This window comes from Hemitrygon akajei, chromosome 1 (assembly GCF_048418815.1).
Source record: "Hemitrygon akajei chromosome 1, sHemAka1.3, whole genome shotgun sequence".
NCBI classification, from domain to species: Eukaryota; Metazoa; Chordata; class Chondrichthyes; order Myliobatiformes; family Dasyatidae; genus Hemitrygon; species Hemitrygon akajei.
This window is the reverse complement of record NC_133124.1, coordinates 188,896,569-188,918,869: the sequence shown is the minus strand read 5'-3', so window position 1 is coordinate 188,918,869 and position 22,301 is coordinate 188,896,569. Positions and strand designations below refer to the sequence as shown.

At 41.1% G+C, this 22,301-nt stretch overlaps 1 protein-coding gene across 1 annotated transcript; it reads right to left on the bottom strand.

Annotated features, from left to right (window-relative positions):
* Positions 1–7,654: 7,654 nt before the first annotated feature.
* LOC140733553 (sodium-dependent phosphate transporter 1-like) lies at positions 7,655–21,838 on the bottom strand. The gene is made up of 11 exons (XM_073057028.1): positions 21,570–21,838; positions 19,464–20,030; positions 19,181–19,321; positions 18,564–18,649; positions 15,588–15,684; positions 14,253–14,372; positions 12,964–13,242; positions 10,804–11,362; positions 10,070–10,255; positions 8,604–8,688; positions 7,655–8,327 (listed from the first exon to the last, which is right to left on the bottom strand). Exons 2-11 carry the CDS (start codon positions 19,750–19,752, stop codon positions 8,172–8,174), a joined length of 1,998 nt encoding a protein of 665 aa, XP_072913129.1. The 5' UTR covers positions 19,753–20,030; positions 21,570–21,838; the 3' UTR covers positions 7,655–8,171.
* Between the last annotated feature and the right edge of the window lie 463 nt (positions 21,839–22,301).

The window sequence follows — 22,301 nt, the reverse complement described above, 5'->3', positions numbered from 1 at the left end:
ATGACTGCACTTCAGATTGTGTGCTGTCCAGTTTATTCTGAAGTCTTCTGACTATTGTCTCGAAGTTATTTATCTAGAGAGCTGGAGGGTCAAAGGCGCACTGTACGCTGGTGAAGGCAAGGACGAGGTTCCTGGGTATTACTGCCTTCACTTTCTAGCTCGACCCTGCTAAATTGACTGTGGAGAGCTGTTGTGCAATTTATATTTACTAGATTTCCTAAACTGTTCCCAAAGATCAAAGCCTTGCCCATTGCCTACTTTGTAGTAGGATTATGCTTTAACCTGTGAACTCCTGCATTGATAGAGTTTTAATTAACACTTTGACCACTTGCACTAAAATTCATTGTTTCTGTTTTGTTCTAAATGTTCTCTTGCATAAAAAAGTGTATAATTTATATTTCTCTTGTGTGTGCAGCTTATTTGATGTTACGTGCCTGTAGTCTGCCAGTGAGTTATTCATTGCAGATGTGTGTATTGCACAATCTCAACTTTGACTATCACTGTTCAGATTGAATACACTTGACAGTTTAGCAAGATGTTCCACTGTTGTAGTAAATAGGCTGCAACTTTTGACAGGCCCTTGTTTACGACAAGAATTATGTACAGTAAATGCTATCCACGGAAGTAGTCTTGCAGAACCTAATTATTAGTAGGCCATTTGTGTAATGATTAAAACATACCCAATATCACCCACATTCTGAGGACCACATGCTGCATTTGAGTCAGACTGTGTGTGAAATCTAAATACCGCTACGTGGCGAGGTTCTATTTGGCCCTGGTGTTGCGAAGGATGGGTCTCACCTCCTTGTCAGCTGGACATTGACACACTATCTGCCCTTTGTTGAAAAGTTCTTTCAGACCAATACCTTCAAACACACATCTATCGGGCAGCAGAACTTCCTGCAGACATTGCATGAGGACTCAATAGACACAGTGGGGTGGCTCCCTGAGCAGACTGTACAGACTAGCAAAATGTCTCATCATCAGATTCCACCAATAGGCCTTGATGGTTAGAGGGACCCTCCTAGTCAGATCCTTCCTGCATGCCTGGACCATCAACCCCCTTCACGCCGACCATGGGGTGACTGTAGAGATGGTGGCTCACCTCTTTGAGGAATGTGGGTTTGCAAAGAGGGTGTGGATGTTGATGAAAAGGCCTGTGTCATCTAGAGAAGCTGTGTCTGATCTACGGGCTGTTCCCAGGCACACACACACAGATGCAGATACAATAGGGTCTTTTAAGAGACTCTCAGATAGGTACATGGAGCTTAGTAAAATAGAGGGCTATGTAGTAGGGAAATTCCAGGCAGCTCCTAGAGTAGATCAATGGTTGGCACATTATGGGCTGAAGGGCCTGTAATGTGCTGTAGATTTCTATGAACATCAAGTGCTGCTGGTAGATCATGAACACGGTGAAAGACGCTCTATGATCTGCTTGAAATGTGTTTGCCGTCACGTTGAGAAGTCCCTGGAGGAATGTTGTCTGTCAATATGCGCTGAGGGATTGAAACCTGGTTCAGCCACCGCAATGGCTCAGTGGGGAAGGACCACAATGTAAGTTCTTCCATTATTAGAGAGATGGATGGAGAAGTCCTCAAGTATTGTAATAGTACGACAAGTGGCCCCAGTGCTGTTGGTGTGTCAGAATGTATGAGTACAGTACTGAGAGCATTGACTGTGAATGTAAGAATGAACAGGCATCGCAGTTTATTCTTGGAAATTACTTTTTATTTATGAATAAAATTTATTTTGATTTTTTTTAAAAAACAGGATCCTACCACTAAACACACCACCTCCCCCTTTCCACTTTCTGTAGGGATTGATCTCTAAATGATTTGCTTGTCTACTCATTCCCTCCTCATTAATTCCCCTCCTGGAATTTATTTCTGCAAATGGGGCAAGTGCTAAGCCTGTTCTTTACCTCCTCCCTCCCCACTATTCAGGGTCGCAAACATTCCTTACAGGTCAGGCAACACTTCACCTGCGAGTCCTTTGGGTTTATCTACTCTCTCTGGTAATCTTGATGCAGCTTCTTCTATATCAGTGAGACCTGGCGTCATTTGAGGGACCGCTTCTTCGAGCACCCTTTGTTATCTACCACAAAAGATGGGATTTCCCGGTGGCCATTCCCATTCTGACATGACCTCGTCTGCTTCTTACCTCACCCCCCTCCCCCCACCAGACATTCACTTTCCGTGCACTCACCCATCCCAATTGTGTTGGTGGGAGGAGGGGTGAGGACAGATATGTGGGAAATGGTAGAGATGTGGGTGAAGGCAATTGCGGTGGAAGGGAAATGTCATTCTTTGCAGGAGGACATCTGGCACGCTTGGTCACAGCAGCTTCTGGGGCCAAGGTATTACTGTCTTTTTTTAAACGTATTTATTTATGATTGCAAGACACTGCTGGACATTAAGAACTGCATGTCTACCCATCAGCGAGTTGTTCATTGGCAGAGGAAACTGAAGGAGCTAGACTTGATGTTGCCTGCAACAGAGAAGAGTTGATGCGAGAAGACAATGTGCAGTCAGTGAATGATCATCTTAGTTGATTTTCTTGTTATTGCAAGACCCTGTGGGACATTGGTAATGTGAAATATTGAAAGTTTGGTAAATGGCGGTGCAAATGGAGGGGGAGCTATGTGGCCTCAGTCACACCACAGTGCAAACTAGACTTGTTTGCAGCTGCCCAGGAGAGGCAGCAGTCAGCGCGCTCTACTGGAATGCTGGAGGCGGTGTGACATGTCATCCATGCTGGAATCGGTGCTGCTCTCCAGTGTTCGCTCAGCACCAAAATGTATTGTGTTCAACAGCAGGTTGCTGCAACATTCAGGCACTTAGGAACTTGGATTATATTTTTTTGTGTGTGACTATTTTATTCCTGTCTTATATGTGCCATGTATTCCTGTATGGTTGAATGACAATTACTTGAACTTGAAGCCTCTCCTCCTTCCCTTCCATGATTCACTGTCCTCTCCTATCAGATTCCGTACTCTTCAGCCCTTTACCTCTTCCACATATCACTTCCTAGCTTTTTCCTTCCTCCTGTTTTCACATACCATCTTACATACTCCTTCGCTTCCCTCACATTCTGGCATTTCCCATCCTTTAGAGCCTCAGTTTGAAACATTGATCATTCCTCTCTGTAGATGCTGCCAGACTTGTTGAGTTCCTCCAGCACTTTGTGTGTTTGCTCAAGATTTCCAGCATCTGAAGAATCTCTTGTGTTTATAACCTACCACTCCATGTATTGTAAAAACTTGAACCAGATATCCCCTTTAACCAACCCCCTCTCAGCTGAAGGCTACACTGTCTAATATTGAAAAATTTCTACCCCAGGAAAAAGGTTCTTGCTGTCTCTGTCCATGCCTCTCATAATTTGTAATCTATCATGTTTCCCCTCAGCCTCTGACGCTCCAGAGAAAACATAAATTCATCAAACTGCTCCTTATAGGCACTATCCTGTAATCCAGGTAGCAATCTGGTAAATTTCTTTTCAACCCCTTCCAAAGCTTCCTCATCCTGAGGAACTGCACAAACAACTACGAAGTTTTAGACAACTGTGTCATAACGTCCTGACTCTTGTATGCCATGTGCCCTTTTTTAAAAACCATTTTATCTACTTTCATGGACATAGTCTTAGAAAAGCACAGCACAGAAACAGGCCCTTTGGCCCAACTGGTCTATGCTGAACCATTTACACTGCCTAGTCCCATCAGCCTGCACCATAACCATAGCCCACCAATTCATGTACCTATCCAAACATCTCTTCAATGTTGAAATCGAGCTTACGTGGACCACTTGCAGTGGCAGCTTTCTACACTCTCATGACTTTGAGTGAATTAGTTTCCCCTCATGCTTCCCTTCAGTGTTCACTGTGGAGGGCACTAGCAGTGTGTCAGATGTTGAAATGTGGGAAGGAAGATAAGTGGGTGCTGTTACTATTTCAAGGGAGAAATTGCTCCAAAGACCTAAGTCACCCGGATAAGATGAACTGTACCCTAGGGTTCTAAAGGAGGTAGCAGTACAGATTGTGGAGTCATTAGTAATGATCTTTCAAATATCATTGGACTCTGACATGGTGCCAGAAGATTGGAAAATTGCAAATGTCACTTCACTCTTTAAAGGAAGAAAGCAACAGAAAGGGAATTATAGACCAGTCAGCATGACCTCAGTTGTTGGGAAAATGTTGGGGTCAATTCTTAAAGATGAGGTTATAGAGTACTTGGTAACACAGGACAAGATAAAACAAAATCAGCATGGTTTCCTTAAGGAGAAATCTTGCCGAAGAACCTGTTGGAATTCCTTGAGATTACAAGTAGGATAAAGGGGATGCAGTATAATTGGACTTTAAGAAGGCCTTTGACAAGGTGCCATATGAGGCTGCTTACCAAGTTAAGAGCCCATGGTATTACAGTAAAGTTACTGGCATGTTTAGAGCATTGGCTGATTGGTAGGAGGCAGCAAGTGGGAATAAAAGGATCCTTTTCTGGCTGGCTGTCGTTGACTAATGGTGTTCCACAGGCTTGGTGTTGGGAACAATTTCTTTTTATGCTGTTTATCAATGATTTAGATGATTGTCAAGTTTGCCTTGTTGCCAAGTTTGCAAATATGAAGATTGGAGGGCTAGGTAGTGTTGAGGAAACAGGATGCAGGACTTGGATCAGAATGGGCAAGAAAGTGGCAAATGAAATATAATGTTGGAAAATGCACAGGTCAAGGACTTCGGTAGTAGAAATAAATGTGCAGACTATTTACTAAACACAGAGAAAATCCAAAAGTCTGAGATGCAAAGGGACTTGGGAATTCTTGTGCAGAACACACCAAGGTCAAATTGCAGGTAGAATTGGTGGTGAGGAAGGCAAAAGCAATCTTAGCATTGATTTCAAATGGTCTCGACTACAAGAGCTGGATGGGATGCTGAGGCCTTATGGCACTGGTGATGCTTCATCTTGAATACAGTGAACAGTTCTGGGCTCATCTTAAAAGATGTGCTGGCATTGGAGAGGGTTCAGAGGTTCACAAGGATGATCCCTATGGATAATGTAGTGGTATGGGTAGGGTTTTCGTGGCAAGATATGCAAGTAGATCGTCAAGCTTCCCCCACCCCCCCACCCCCCACAGATACTGAGACCCAGCCAGATTCGAACTCAAGACCATCTTCGAAGCCCAGTGCTGAAGCCACTACACCACTGGCTGGCCTAGCCTATCTATACCCCTCATAATTTTGTATACATTCATCAAATCTTCCCTTTAATTTTCTACATTCCAAGGAAGTCCTAACCTATTCAAGCTTTCTTTGTAACTCAAGTCTTCCACTCCCAGCAGCATCCTTGTGAATTTTATCTACTCTTTCGACTTTATTTACATCTATCCTGTAAGTAAATGACCGAAATTGCAGTACTGCAAATTAGCCCTCACCATTGTCTTTTACAACTTCAACATAACATCCCATCTCCTGTGCTCATTATCTTGATTTATGAAGGCTGATGTGTCAAAAGCTATCTTTACACCCTTATCTTCCTGTCCTGACATTTTCTTTGAATTATGGACCTGTATTCCCAGATCCCTTTGTCTACAGCATTCCTCAGTGCCCTACGGTTCACTATGTAAGACCTACCCTGGTTGGACCTACCAAAGTGCAACAATTTGTACTTACTTCCATCTGTCATTTTTCATGTTGGTCCAGATCCCACTGCAACCTCAGTCTTCCTCACCATCCACTACAGCATCAATCTTTGTATAATCTGCAAATTTGCTAACCCAGTTAACCACATTATCATCCAGATCGTTGATTCAAATGATAAACAGTGGACCTGGTACCGATCCCTGCAGCACACCACTGGCTGCGGGCCTACAGTCAGAGTCAACCATCTACTATCACTCTCTGGCTTCTCCCACAAAGCCAATGTCTAATCCAACTTACTACTTCATTTTAAGTGCTGAAATAATTGAACCTTTTTTGACTAGCTTCTCATGCAGGACCTTGTCAAATGCCTTGCTGTAGTCCACATAGACAACATACACTGCCTTGCCTCAATCAACTTTCCTGTTATCTTCCACGAATAACTCGAAGATTGGTTAGACACAACCTACCATGCAGAGCCATGCTGACTATCCCTAATCAGTCCCTGTCTATCCAAATACTCATATCCAGTGCCTTAGGACACCTTTCAATAACTTTCTCCCTAATGATGTCAGGCTCACTGGCCAATCATTTCCTGGTTTAGTATTAGAGCTTTTTAAAAACAGCATTAATTATCCCCCAATCCTCTGGTACCTCACTTGTCATTAAGGATGATTTAAGTATCTGCTCGGTAATACCTTGTCAGACCCTGAGGATTTTTCCACCCTGATTTATCTCAATGCAGCAAACACCTCCTCTGTAATTCTATCGGGTCCATGACCTAGCTGCTGCTTTGCCTCAGAGTCTGTCTTCCAAGTAAATACAGATGCAAAATATCCATTTAAGATCTCACCTTTTTCTCCAGGCATAGATTACCATTCTGATCTTCTAGAGGAAGAATTGTCATTTGCAACCCTTTTGCTCTTAAATTTAGAATCCCTTAGGATTCTCCTTCACCTTGTCTGTTAGAGTAAGGTTATGCCTTCTTATCGCCCCCCACCCCGACTCCCCCCCCCGTAAGTGTTCTCTTGCATTTCTTATACTCCTTAAATACCTCATTTGTTCCTACTTGCCTATACTGCTATGAACTACATTTTTTCCCTAAGCCAGGGCCTCAATATCTCAAAAGGTTTAGGGAACCTGTTTATCTTTACCTTTTATTTTGACAGGCACATGAAAGCTTTGTACTCTCAGAATTTAACTTTTGAAGGCCTCCCACTTGGACCCCAAGATCCCTGTGTATATAAATGCTCTTAAGGTTCCTGTATTAACTGTCTATTTTCTCCTTATTCTCACACTTACACTAAGACTTGAGGGCATGTCTTATGAAGACTGGTTAAGTGAGGTAGAGATCTTTTCTTTGGTGCAAAGGAGGGCAAGCGATGCTTTGTTAGAGGTGTAAAGAAAATGAGACATAGATAGGCAGATCATTTCCCAGCATAGAAATGCCTAATACAAGCAGGCATAAGCAGGTAATTGGTGGAAAGTATGGGAGGGTGAGAAAAGGTCATGGGTGTCTGGAACAGGGGTGATGGTAGAGGCATTTAAGAAAATTAGATACATGGATGATAGAAGATTGGAGGCTATGTGGGAGGAAAGGGTTAGAATGATCTTTGAATAGGTTAAGGCTGGCATATCATAGGCTTTTGATTTCCCTCCATGGCTGCTGCATGACCCACCAAGTTTCTCCAGCGATATACTGCTCCAGATTCCAGCATCTGCAGATTCTTGCGACTCCATTTGTGATTTCTTTAACATATCTTGATTATGTTATCCTATAATTGATCTTTCTTTGGGTTCAAATGCTGAGCATTAGTACTAAAGGTGTAACCCATTTGTACTGGCCAAATTAGATTGTAAATTGGGTCACAATATAGAGGCTCAATCTGCAATTTTGGACATTGCTTTAACCAGTTGCCATATCTGTGGATGCCATTCTTCTCCAATCTTCCATGAAATGAAAATGTTTTCTACTTTGCATACTGATGCTATTTTGCAACAGAGAATGTTTAAGAAATACAAGGAAAAATACAAGGTATGCTAATCTTTAATGAACATTTGACCAATTCAATTACAAATGAGTAATTTTCTATAATAGTTAGATTTAAATGGAAGACTTTGTAAAACAACTGCTCATTTGATTGCCCCACTCTTTGGTACCTTACTGTGGTATTAACTGGACTCTAGTTGCTTACCATGTTGCTAAATGAGAATCCAGTGCTTTATGCATACGTGTTAAATTCAAAAAGCTCAGTTCACAGTATTAAATAGCATTATACCTTGTTTAAAAACATGCAGTAATATAAACACTATACAAAACAAATGACAATGGTTCAAATAAAAAAGTGAAATTATACAGAAAAATAAACAGCATATAGTCAGTCAAGTTGGACTCTCTTGCCACACATACTGATGTTAAAAAGACTCAAGTTAAAGCTGTGACTTCCATTGAACAGATTTCACATTAAACAATCTGAATAAACAGGTCTACAGTAGCACAGTAACGACCATAACACGTTGCTGAAGATAGGTGGTACTCAGCACATTTACAAGATAACATATTTGAATAGAGCCATGATGGCAGCACTAATAAGACCAGAGATTGGTACTGTAACAAACCACGCCATGAAGATGTTTCGAAAGAGGCGCCAGTCAACAGCTTTTTTTGCACGCATCCACCCAACAGCTACAACTGAACCAACCTGCAGAAACACATATGATATATTGTGAAGTTTCAATTCACAGGTTAATAGGAAGAAGCATGCTTTAGCCAATTTATCACGAATGTTTGACAATGTCTTAACATGCACGGATGGGGGGGGGGGGGGGGGAGAAGGGGAGTAAAAAAGCCAACTGCAAGTTTCAAGCCATTAACATAGCAATTCAAGATGAAGCAAGAACATTGCAACTTTTTTTTTTGCACTGAACCCTCAATGATTAAATTGTCACAACTGGAAGACCCAAGTAGCAACACTCACCTTGCAGTGTGTTGTACTAACAGGAAGACCAATATTTGAAGCAATAACTACAGTGAGAGCAGAGGCCAATTCAATACTGAAGCCACTATAAAAGAAAGTAAATAACATTAGTCCATTTCATTGGCTAGTATGCTGGAAGAGAATTTCTAGCCAGTTCACAAATCACATTAAATCAAAATACAAATCTAATAATATTACAATTACCTAATCCCAGTTCAGTTCACTTCCTGTTTAGTAAATCCTGCAAACAAAACTATCCAAATTCAGTTTCATTCTGTCCCAAATGTCAGATGACTCCACTGGTGTTGGTGAAATCTCAAATTGTGATGAAGTATACAGGAGTGAGATAGATTGACTGGCAGAGGTGCAGGCGAGCTCAACCTCACAAGCTCGGCCAAGGAACTGATTATAGACTTCAGGAAGTGTAAGTCATGAAAATATACACCATTCCTCATTGAGGGCTCAGTGCTGGGAAGGGCAAGCAGCCTCAAGTTCCTGGGTGTCAACATCTCAAAATCTATCCTGGGCTCACCAATGCAATCATACCAGAAACCTGCAAATTTCTACAGATGAATGGTGTAAAGTGTTCCAACTCATTACATCATAGCCTGGTATTGTGGCTCCCACAAGATCTACAATACACTGCATAGCATTGTATATTCAGTCAGCCAAAGGGAATCTTCAACAGGAAGTGTCTCAAGGCTGCATCCATCACCAAGGACCCTGACCATCTGGGACACTCTCTCACTGAGGAAGAATAGGAGCCTGAAGACCCAAAGTACAGTTTCATTAGGAACAGGGTCTTGCCCTCTGCCATCAGATTCTGAAGGTACATGTACACTGACTTGCAAGTTGTAATTTCTTTGCACTGTACTGTTGCTGCAACTCAGCAAATTTTCCATCAAGTCAGTAATAAACCCTCTGCAGATGCTGCCTGACCAGATGAGTTCCTCCAATAAAACAGGTATTTTACTCAAAAGCTTTGTGTTTCAGTCCTTTCACTGAAATAAATGTAAGGATTAAAATTATGATTTGCTCAAGAGAATGTATCTGCTGTATAACATGCATTATGTGGTCAACAAGAAATAGCTTTTGACTTCTTAGAATTGTATATTTTTAATATATATTTTTATTCATGCTACTGTTGCTGTGGTATAAAGACTGTGGGAGGTCTTTGAAGAATGAAAAGCTTGCAACTATTTTACCTGGTGAAATTACCCAATAGCTACCCAGTCAGAACAGAGTGTCTCCATGTTACAAGGAGCCAAAATTAGTAATTTCAAAGATTAAAAATACTTTGCTTATCCAGATAGTTTTAGCCATTAAACTAACTTTTAAACCATACCCAAAATATTACTTTTAGCCTTTCACTTAAATAGATCTTGCAGAGTCTGGCAAATGTAATTGTCAATCTTATAACTCATTCACATGCAAAATCTTCAACATAAAAATCCCCTAAGACTTACCTTGAGGGAGTAATCGGTGTCAGATCCTTGCCCATCGTCTGAATAACTCTACGACCCCAGACCCACAGGCCAAGACAGATGCCCACACCTCCATATAGCAGAAGCCAGATTGGAGTTTCAGTTTTTGAATTAACATCTTCTGTATAGTACACAACCCATAACGCAACCAGAGGACCAATTGCATTACTAAAAACAAAAAAATAGCATTGTGGAATTAAAACAAACCGACTAGTCTCAAGAATTTAGTTTTGATGTAAACAAATATTTGCCCATGAAGCTACTGAACAGAATACTTGTCAATATTATTTCTATAAACTGGGTGCAGTCTTTTTTGTATTCATATTTTAAATACTAATCCAATCTGTTGTGCTTCAGTACATGTATATAAACTGAAGCTTAAACTCTTTAAATATTGCATTTCTTTATTGTGGAAAAGAAATTTGTTATTTTTCCTCAACATTTTGGCCCTTCCCAGTCCTATATCTCAACGTTAATTCTCACCATTAACTAGATTTCAGATAAGGCTGTAGAAGCTTATTGGACACACCCATGTGAACTGTAATGACCTACATAAAATTAGCTTAAAAACAAATCCTGTTTGTTCACATGCCTCTCTCACCATCAGGAAACTAATTTATACAGAAATAATGGAAAACTCAATATTGTTTAGGAATTTCCTGACCAAATTGAGGTGTGTAAATCCCTTGCCAGGAATTAAAAGCAAATTTACTCACCTAACATCATTGCCACCATGAGCAAATGAGCCAAAGCAGGCCGTTAGGATCTGCAGGAACTGGAAAAGTAATGAAACCTCAGGTTTCTCCTGCTCCCGCCATTCCTCCATTGACCCATCACTGCACTTGCGCTCTGTGTTTTCAATTTCAAGCTTCACACTTCTATCCTCGGACGTTTTATTTGAGTCAGCCATAGCATTACAGTAACTACTGTAACTGTCCTGCCGGATCCGTTTCTTTGATTCCAAGCCAGATGTCAACTTTTCCATTTCCTCTGCCTTTACTTCTTCTTTGGGCTTGAAAGAAGCCAGAGGCATGCCACAAATCGCCATAGTGTAACAGGTATAGCTGTTGTTGCGACGTAGTGGCCTGCTTCCTGGTTCACCCGAGTCCCCAGCACAGTCTATCATTTTAGCCAAATGCAACTTGTGAAGAAGTTCTTTGTACAATCCTGAATCCTTGTGTACAGTGTGATAGTGACCTGTGTAGCTGTTGGTACTGGTCTGATTATTGATAACCTGGTTGAACTGCACATGACTGCTTCCAAACTGTGCAGTCCCTAAAGGGATAATAAACAGAAACAAAAGCATTAAGCACAGCTGGTTACACAACTATGATTCACAACTTCCTGCTCCTAAACTCACAAGAGTCATTAACATCTTCTCAGCCTGCTCCTTGCAAGGTTTCTACTCTTCCTGCTTCAGGACTTGTGTCTTAACCACTACAGTTAACGTCATTGCGTTACCTGATTTTCTCCCAACTTCTCATATGATATAGTTTTCCTTATCCCTGGTTCCCAACCCAGCTCCAGATTCTGATCTAGTTCAAACCACATCTAGACATCTCCTTTCAGTATTCTGAAGGAATCTGTCCAACTCCCTATCTCAAAGCTCACTCAGACCTTCCTTCTGCAGATTTCTCAGAAAGTCTTGCAGTGATTAAAATTTGATTACTGTGTTCAGAACATCCTCTTTACACTGAACAAATTAAATTTACTTTACAGAAGTAAATTTAGTCTTCAAAGATGGAGAGCTTAGATGCTTTTACTTAATATTCCATTGCAATCTAATCTGTTTTTAGGTCAGTTACTGCTCTAGTCAAAGCAAAAACAATGAAAGTAATTGCATTTCATCTTCTAATTACAACCCTCATGGTCATTAAATGCTTGCTTTTAATATCAGAAATGACGAGTTCTGATGAAATACCTTTTCAATCTAAACGTTCACTGGTATCTTTATCTCAGTTCTGGGATCATTCCCTTCTCCAGTCCTCCGATCAGCAATAAGACTTCACCACTTTCTCTACGAGAAGCACTACTATTTATACTGGTAATTGAGACCAAGGGCTAATTCTATTTGATCTCCCCACCCCCTTAATGCAATTTAAGTTTTAATCAACCATAAAAAACTAAGTTATTAGTCCACGGCTGCTTAACTTGGACATTTCCAGCATATCCTGCTTCTATTCCAGATTGATCCCAAATGCAGACGCTGAAGATTGTTGACAGAATCAGGTAAGTCTACTGATTAGAAGCTTAACAGGAATGAAGTATGTTGCCATGCAATTTTTTGTTAACAAATACTGGATAAATTTCTCTAGCTTCAAAATACAATAACAAATTAAGTTTTTGAATAGCTCCTTACCAAAGTAAAAACAGCAATTGACTGGAGGCCATTTTAAAATAAAACCAGGAAAGCCCACTAAATCTCATCAGGAAGAAAATTAGCCTTGTTGAAAATACTATTTTGAATTACTACTTAAAAAATCTTAAGTTTAAAATCGTGAACAAAGAAATAAATTACATTTATAACTTTTAAAAAACTATGCCTTTCAAGATCATCCTATTACAAGAACTTAATTTGATTTCTTTGCATTTAAACAATTTGGAAATCAGGGTCAGCCTGTACACTAACTTTGCAACTTCATAAAACTTGGTAGGGAGCCGAACATTGTATAGCAAAAAATGTCAACAATTACCATATAGTTTCACTAGGAAAGCACAGTTTCTAAAGGAATTACACATAATTGAGACTAAATATTTACTGAATTGTTGGTATTGACTCCAATGCAACAGCTGTAAGTATTGGTAAGGAGTTCCAGGCAAGAAATGCCAATGAAAATTGTTGAAATACACAAACTGGAATATGCTATCTCTCTTACCATTCATCACACGATCAATATTGGTTTCCTTTATCTCTCCATTGGAAACACTATCCTTTCCCACATCTTCTGTCGAGTCCCCTATAAAAGCAATTCTTCCACTCTGCTTTGTAGGCAAAACAGCAGGAACAGTGTCAGTCACAGGAGTCTTGATTTCAGATGCTGTATCAGTCAAAGGAACTTTCAAATGGGGCTCTTCCAGGTCTTCTTTGGATACTGAATAGTAATCTTCACTCTTCTTGTCTAGCATATTACCTAGATTACAGACTTTTCTCTCTCCTGTTGAGCACAAAAACCAAAATGAGTAACCTTTACCTTCTAAACAGAAAAACTAAAGTCAAAGTTCATCCATTCAATATTTCATTAAAATGAAATTCAGTTAATGAATTGATTGTGGATCAACCACTACCACATCCCTACCTCCAAAAGCAGTCAACCTGCATATAGAATTCAACATCAGTAATACACAGCAAGTTAAAATATCAAGGTGGTGAAAAGCTTGCAACATTTGCATTTTTTTTTAAAAAAAAAGCTGGCTTGAATATAATTGCATTATGACTTCCTCAAACAGACATCCAGGCATTACCCCATTGGCTCAAGAATCCTTTACAGTATCTAGCTTTGTTTCTATCTGTAGTAAACAAGTCAATTCAGTGAGCAAATAATATCAACTATTATTGCAGTTTTACTCCTTACGCCACACAGTTCATTCAGTCTAACTAATGTTAGGTAGAGCAAATCAGCAAAATAATTGCATACAAAACAGCGAACATTAATTACCTCAGAATCCCACTTAAATGCAAAAATCGATAATTGAGTGGTACAGTTATCCAGAGTTAGTTCCTACTGAAAAGTATACTTACACATTCTAGCATAATTAGGTACCTGAAACAGAGTCAAAGACTAGCTTTATAAAGCTGCCCAAGGGTTCTTAACCTGTAATGTTTCTTTCCACAGATACTTCCTGATAATTGAGTGAAGTGTTTTCTGTTTTATTCTAGCTTTATAAAGTCATTTCCTGGCTTCCTGGAGCCAGGGTGGACATTGGAGGCGAGAGCAAGTAGACTCTAGCCCACCTTAGCCTGGTGACGCTGTTTCTCTCAATAAATGTTAGCCACAACAAATATACACTTCATACAAAGGGAAAGAAAAGATATTACATATTGTTGGACATTGCTTTTCAGTAAATTCAGAACTGTTAACTCATACCCTCACCCTACACTTCCAATGCACTCACCTGAAAGCCCAATGTGGCATTTCGACCACTGAAGTCTCTAAATTTCACTTACTTTCGATTTTTCTCTTCATTCTGGGACAGACGATGAACCAGACGATGAATGCACAGATCACAGCACTTCCCAATGTAATCAAAATTGTACCCCAGAGTGGAATCCGGTCAAATCCTAGTACTAGGATTTTTAAAAAAATACTTTAGAATCACAAGAAAACTGGACTCTGAACACATTATTTCCACCCTTCCCAAATAAGACAACTGAACAATTAAATAATTCACCAATGATAAACTTGAGTCCAATAGAAAGAAAAATAGTGTAACTCAAGACCCTGGGGGAAAAGTGCAATGCCATCCAGTTCTGATATCATTGAAAAATGCAGTTCACAAATTGATCTTTTAGAATGGCAAAAAAGAAATTCCAGGTTTTATCTTCAGTTTCAATTTCAATGGTTTATACTATTCAGACAAATGTAGAAAGACTACTTAAAAAATTCAGTTGTAGCAGTGATTTAGAAAGTGCACTGACACAACTTACACCATTTTCATCATTGTGGAAATCATCTTAAACCACTACTGCCAGCTAGTGTCCTAGGTTCATTAATGATAATGCAGCATAACTAGGTGTTTAAAAAAAAAACAGGTACTGACAAGCCAAATGCTTGATCTATGAAGCACAAGTTTAACAATCAACCATACATGAATATAGCCAAGACAGAGTTCCTCTGATGCCAAGCAGTAAAACACATTACCAAAAGCATATTGTGCTTTGTACAGTTGGTAATGTGTTTTGTACCTTGGCCCCAAAGGAAAGCAGTTTCATTTGGCCCATATTCTCCGGTTTGAAGTCTAATGTGGTCAAACATATTTCCATGCAAAGGCACACTTTCAAAATGAGAGGCTGATTTGCTTGAAGCAGGGGTGATTAAGGGATAGGTGGAGGGGGAATCTGAATGAGGTATACAAAATGAGGGGCATCAATAAGATAAACAGCAACAGACATTTACCATTGACAGAGATATCCAAATCTAGAATGCATAAGGGGCTGGTTCAGAAGTCACAGGAAGATTTTTCAACAATGGCTGGATTCTAGAATGCACTGCCCAGCGAGACTCAACATTTAAATCTCTAGACCTGAGGCCCACAGAACCTTTGCTTAATGGAATGAAAAAGGTTGGGAACCACTGCTCTAGACAGACACATGAATCACAAAGGCATGCAAGGAAGGACATGGTCCAAGAGCTGGTAAATGAATGAGTATAGCTGGGAGAATGGTTATGGACCTGGCTGAATGATCCACTCTAAGATTCTAATGAAGTGTTACTTTACAAAAATGCTTAAGACCAAAAGAAATAAATTGCTCTACTTGGATTCCAACGTAGTTAGTACTTACAAGGTGCTCCCGTATACATAATAGAGAAAAGATTAATTGCAATTGTGCAGGCATAGAAGACAGGCAGAGCTCGGAGTCCATTTGGCACAGGGTCAGCCTGAAACACAAAAGAACCAAATTCAATAAAATGTTTTCATCCCTTTCCACTTGTAATCTAATCTTCAACTTTCAGGAATCTGACCAAGACATACATTTCATAAGTTAACTATTGTTACAAACCTGTAAATCCCTGAAGTGGCAAAATACCCTGGGTGTGACACCAATCCCAAAAGAACAAATGGGAGATGGGCTTCAATTTTCTTAAAGGGGACAGAAAAATCCAAAGAGGAATTCAGGATAAACAGTTACCAATATCAAACAGAGGATACACTAAAGTCCAGAATGAGTAGAGCAGAAAGTAGGAATGGAGGTGGCTACAGAAAAGACAAATGCACAGATTCAGATTACTAGGTTTCGGCCTCTCTCAAATCAGGATCAAATAACATTTCCCATTTCACCTGAGTTACCACTCATACACAAACATGGACTCCAACTGAAAATAACAGTCCCGTCCCAATGTAAAGGAATAAATAGCAATCCAGGAAACAAGCATACGTTCCCTTCCAAGCAGAGGCAGGTCCTTTGTTGATTCAGATTATGCCACTGGAGACAATCAAGATCAAGTGGTCTATTTAATATCAGGAACACAGGGTACAAGCTTTACAGAACATTCAAGAAATACACTCTAAAAGGGTTAAATTTCATGCAAGGTCAAAAAGGATGCAGATGGTAATGAACTGACCTTGCTTTGCATCTGGCAAAAGGCCATCTTCATTAAAATTTTTTGTCAAGAAAATTCAAGCTATCTTCCTGCTCACCATTGTTTAGTTTTTGCATTTGGCAGACACATGAACAGATGACAAAAGACTTTTACAGACAGAAAGTAATGATACTGCCACTTTTGCTAGGAACATAATCCTTCTCCCACCCATAACATGAAAGCTGTCTGTTTTTAAGTCTATACAGATTTAAGCTGAAACTTGATAGTTGGCGTCAAGAGGAATGATCCATGCATATAAACAATGCCCATTCTACAGCGTCTAGTACAGGTCCACAGTCCCTTATCTGAAATCCCTGGGGCCAGTTGCATTTCAGAATTCAGAATCCCTCCTTATTGGTTCCAGGACCCCCCCCCCCCCCCGCAGATACCAAAAACTTAGCCTTTTTGTTTCTTTAGATCATATAGTGGTAGTTCCGACACCGTATTCTTCAGAAAGATGCCGCACAGACACACCACAATGAAGCTTCTGCAATAACTCCATTTTCTGCGTTATTGACAATGATAGGTGCTTCCTTCTCTTTTTCTCATTGCTACCCATAGGGGTATCTGCAGCTCTTTTTGACATTTTCACAGTGAAATTAAACAAAGTCAACAGTGAACACAAAATATCAGCGAACAGCAAGTGCACCTGTAACCAGTACGAGCGCTGAGCCACAACTGACGTCTGGCGGCCTCTGCCAGCGCTGCCACATCACACCTGAGTGACGACAGCTGTTGGCAAAAAAAACCACTTCGGTTTTCAGAGCTTTTTGGATTTCAGAACTTCAGATAAGGGATTGTGGACCTGTAATTATCTACAAGGTTGTAGAAGGAAATGAATGCACACAACAGGCCAGACAGCATCAGTAAAAGGAAACTGGCAGACGACGTTTCAAGTCAAGACCCTGCCCCTGAACTGAAGGGGAAATGGCCAGTATAGAGTGGGGCAAGAAACAGGTGGGTTCATGTGAGGAAGGAAGAGAGGGTGGAACAGGGAGACTACATCATAAGTAAAGGCAAAGAGCCACTGCAGATGAAATGGGTAGAAAACAGAGGGATAAGAAACTGGACAATGGGGCAGAGGAAGTAAAGAAGGGAAAATAGAAGAACTGAACACAGACAGAATGCAAACACAATTCATTGTTCACAACCTAGATCACACCCCCTCCTATCTTGTCCTTTTTATGGACATTCCTTTCTCTGTTTCACAAGTTAGGTTTGTTCTCAAGATGAGGTCTTCCACTCCCTGACATGAGATGTCATTTCTTCAGGAACCAGGCCTCTCTCCCCATTCCCCCCAGCTGCTGGGGTGGGGGAGATCCCTCACCACATCTCCATTTCCCACCTTGGTTCTTGCTCTTCACCCAAACAGTATTTGTATGCAGCAAATCATTTTTCAACATTTCCATTCTTGTCTCCATCTGCTAATCATTCCTCCTCTCTTACTAGCTCTTGCTCCATCTCCTCCCTTCACCTCTATACTTACTAAGCATCTCTCCTCTCCTTTCAGTCCAACCCCATTCACCTCCACAGCTTTGTTTTGCCAGATTCATCACCTCTGAACTATTGAGCTGTAGATGCCATTAATTTCAACCTGGCCTCAGCAAAATGAAATTAAACCTTATAGCTTAAAAAGATACTGATAATCCTTGCAGTGATCAAACTTTGTCATTACAGTCTGTATCCGACCATCCAAAAAAAAAGAATGAGCTTGTGAAAGATTGTGTGGATTGCTATAGTGGGCGAGAAGCAACTTGCTGCTGCAAATCTTTGTATGGGAAGATTAAAAAATTAGATTGACTTGGAAAATACAAGAACAAATTCATGTGGATATTTCTTCCATCATAACCTTGATATGTGGAATCCATAAATTTCAAATTTATGGAAAATCAACAATTCAGTTTTGGAATTCAAGGGATGCCTGCTACAAATTCCACTGCAGAGGTTACCAAACTGTTTTGATACCACCTCCCAGAACCCATTTCAGCCACTTTGCGGTATGGTGGCACATTGAAGCATCACCTCGGAGTTGTATTCTTGGCATCCTGATATTCCTTCAGCAGAACAATCTCAAAACTCCATCAGCACCACCAACAGGGCAGCAATTCACCAGCAGCAAGCACAACTAAAATTTACCAAGTACAGCTTTTGCCAACTCATAATGAATAACAATTTACCTTGCGTAAAATAAAGCAGCGGACCAAGTAAAAGACAGCAGCAGACATGATTCCAGACAGCAGAGGTGAGATGAACCAAGAAGCAACTGTGCAAATTGAAGAAATTATTATGTTAACAGAGGTAAATAACACTTTTCCTGAAAGTGCAATAAGCTTTCTTTGGTTCAGATTTGTGGTGCCCACCACACAGCCTCAACTGCTGTAGTGAGCTGGTTAAGTCTCAGATTATAAATTTAAAATTACTGGCACACACTTGAAATTGTTATATTTACATACCAGTGAAAATCAAAAGAAAATGGCCACAATTCTGAAGGATTCTACAAATCATTGATTTAACTTTTCATGGCTACAAGGAGTAATAAATTACAGGAAAGAAAACAAGCCTAAAGATAATTTTAAACTATTCAGAATCAACCATGGTGATTAACGAAATTCTTCCAGCAAAATTTATGGTTTGTAAGAAAAATTCAGTTATCATTTGCTTAGGAAAATAAATGCATCAAAAATTATCTAGCAACCAACTTAATGCACAGAGTCTGTCCTGCAACCGTTGCCTTTACTCTCCAAACTAGCACCATGAAAACATTTAACTATTCTGAGCCCAAATTACAACTCACCAATCTTCAGCAGCTGCAGCCACTTCACACCATAAGCACCTGTAGCCACCAAACAAAAACCAATGGTTGCACCCACAATGCAGTGGGTACCAGATATAGGGAGCTTCAAAAATGAAGCTAATAACTGCCAGACAGCAGAACCTGTAGAAGACAGAACATTTCATTTCAAAGTGTCCATGAAATATTAAAAATTACATTTCAGTTATTAACAATGATGTTTTAAGAAAAACAACTTAAAACTTCCTGGCACAAACTTAGGGAGAATGCATCACTTGTTACTTACCAAACATGGCACTGACCGACCCAGCCATAAGCACTTGTTGACTCGAGTTGAACAGGTTCACATCAATTATTCCTTTCCGAATGGTTTCACTGACTTTGGCACCCAGCAGTACAGAACCCAGCGTTTCAAAGATCGTAGCCAAGATGCAAGCTCTTCTGAGTGTCAGCACTCCAGAACCAACAGCAGTCCCAAATGAATTGGCAACATCATTTGCTCCCACCGAGAATGCCAAAATAAATGCAATGATGAAACCCACCACAACCATCCATACATACTCCTCCAACGCCATGGTCACTCGAGTTATAATGCTTTAGAGGTATGGATTTAAAAAAAAAATACTATTGACTTAAATATACAAAATGAGGTAACAAAATATATTGATATGTAATAAATAATGGATTAAATAGAATGAAGATTAATGTGCACCACACAAGTACTGTGCAGTAGTATTCGCTATCCTCTGTGTTTGATAGTCTGTCTTTGACTGTCTTTACAAAAGTCAGCAGTTACAGGGATTGTGTTGAAATCCATTGTGGACACGACAATAGATTTGGATTATTCTTCATCCTGTGGAAAAATAGAGGACACATCATAAGCATGTTGTAACATTCCAGTATTCACAACTGACAAATTTCCATATACAATGCTCAGTTTGTGAATAAATTCTTTCAATCATTTTCCTATCGCAAGTTCAATTTTGGATACTGTACTCTTAACCGAAGATTAGAAATGACATCTGATTGATATTTCACTCAGCAGTACACAACCCAAGTGATCTCCAAAATAGATTCAAAACCAAAATCACAAATTGAGATTAAATTCATGCCAAACAAGATACTTTGTCAGTGGCATCAAGTGCCATTAACATTCTTTGAGATTTTAAACTTTAGTCACATTAAAGCTTCAGAAGCAGAAATCAAGCTATTTAACTTAAGCCATATTTAAAATCCAAATTTTGAATTTACAATTCCCGTAAACTGACAGTAGAATAACTTATTTTGATTGTTACTTGTCCCAATTTTGGGGCCATTTCGCTGTCCACAATTCACTCAAGCTTTTGAATTTTCCAACAATCTGCCTCAACAATTTCCAAAAATACGGTATTAAAATACTTGACTTATTTATAATGAAAGTGGAAACAAAAGGCAATGAAATTAGAATATTCGATGACGCATTTCTGGAATCCAACAATGTTGAAGCAACGCACCAATGAATTGTTAGAGAATTATTGGTTAGAGATTAAAATAGCATAATCCTCAACTTTTGCCATTATTTCGATTACAACTTAATCTAACATGCAAATGTTAAAATGCTTTGCTCATCCAGCCATATCTCAGATGGTGGAAAGTACGAGGAACATTTGAATCGAATAAGATATCGATTATCTATAAAGATTAACAATACCGATATAACAACTTTATCAAAAAAAGACAATCACGTACAATAGCAGAATTTATCAGTGTAATAATATTCGGAAGCAGAGTCGGTTGGAGCAAATTCAAAGCGCTACTCTTTTCGCGCCTCCCTAACATTTGAAAACTGCGATCAGGAAACGTGTTCCCGCCAACAAAGCGCCGGTCCCAACCAGCCGGACTGCGGGGATGGGCAGCACCTAAACGCCGCCGCTCTCCCCAACTCCCCCCCCAAAAAAAACAAAGGCACCCTCCTCTCCCAGACCCCTCCGAACCACCGGCACCCTCCTCTTCCATACCACCACCCAAAAAAATAACCAAGGGCACCCCCCTCCCACTCAAGGGCACCCCCTTTTTGTCCCACGACCCCTGCCCCGGACAGCACCAGCTGCCACCCCGGGAACAGGCTCCGTCACCCCCCGCTCCCGGACCCCACAACGCGCGCCGTCATGCTGCACCCGGCCGCTCCGTGAGCTCCCCCTGGCGCCGCGACCCGGCCCGCCGAATGAATGAGGCCGCGCCGCCGGATTGTTCCGGAACACGCCGGAGCCGTCGTCGGCCCAATGGAACGGAGCCGGGCGCGGGCGTGGGCCCGGGCCCCTCTCCTCTCCTCTCTAGCCGCCCTCAGGCGCGGCGACGGCGGCGGGGTCGGCCTTCAGAAGCAGGGCCGCCCGGTGCGGGACCGGCAACTCACCAATTAACAGTGCGACTCCGACGGATCGAGGTTGGGGTACGCAGTGAGGGCCGGCCGGTAGGCCACACTCCAGGCCTGAAGCCGCGGACTCCTCGGCAGGTAGGGCGCTCCCAGGCGAGTTCCTCAGCAGCGGCTGCCGACGGCCGCAGTGCCCCCGCTCTCTTTTGGCTTTCCCTCCCCGCCCTGGTCTGCGTCGCTCGGTGGAGATCACCCCGACTCCGCTAACAGTCCGCCATCTGCTGCATAGCTCCGCCCGCCGGCTCTTGTAGGAGCGCTGACGCACGATGGCCCGGCCCCGCTGGGCGGAGCGAGTCACGGCCGGCGGCTCCGTGGTTCAGGCTCAATCCCTTTACCACTCAACTACACTGACGAGCAACCTGGCCCTTCTTTGGGTAGAAACTGGTGTGGTGAGAGCGGGCAAACTCTTGGCAGATAACGGGACTGGGTCCTTGGAACTGCTGCGCTTGAAGCGATGGGCCGAACGGTCGTTATAACCAAGTCTTGCCTCTAGCCCTGGTAAAGAACTCGCTGCTCAGTGACAGGGATCTAAGCTTGGGCAACCACTGTTCGCAATCTGTAACGACCGGGCAAGTTTGCTTCCATCCAGAGTGGAAAACACTTGTCTCAAAGTCACGTAAGCAGTGGTGCATTTTCCACTCTGGATGGGAAAAAAAATCAAAATTATCCAGCAAAAAAAGTCATTCACTTGATTAGTGACCCTTCACCCATGGT

What these genes read in the sequence shown, in the direction of transcription:
- LOC140733553 (XM_073057028.1), bottom strand. Translation starts at nt 19,752, where the DNA reads ATGGCGTTGGAGGAGTATGTATGGATGGTTGTGGTGGGTTTCATCATT. An exon ending in GTCGGTCAGTGCCATGTTTG is followed by an intron (nt 19,322 to 19,463) that starts GTAAGTAACAAG and finishes TGTCTTCTACAG; the next exon opens with GTTCTGCTGTCTGGCAGTTA. An exon ending in GCTGCAGCTGCTGAAGATTG is followed by an intron (nt 18,650 to 19,180) that starts GTGAGTTGTAAT and finishes CAATTTGCACAG; the next exon opens with TTGCTTCTTGGTTCATCTCA.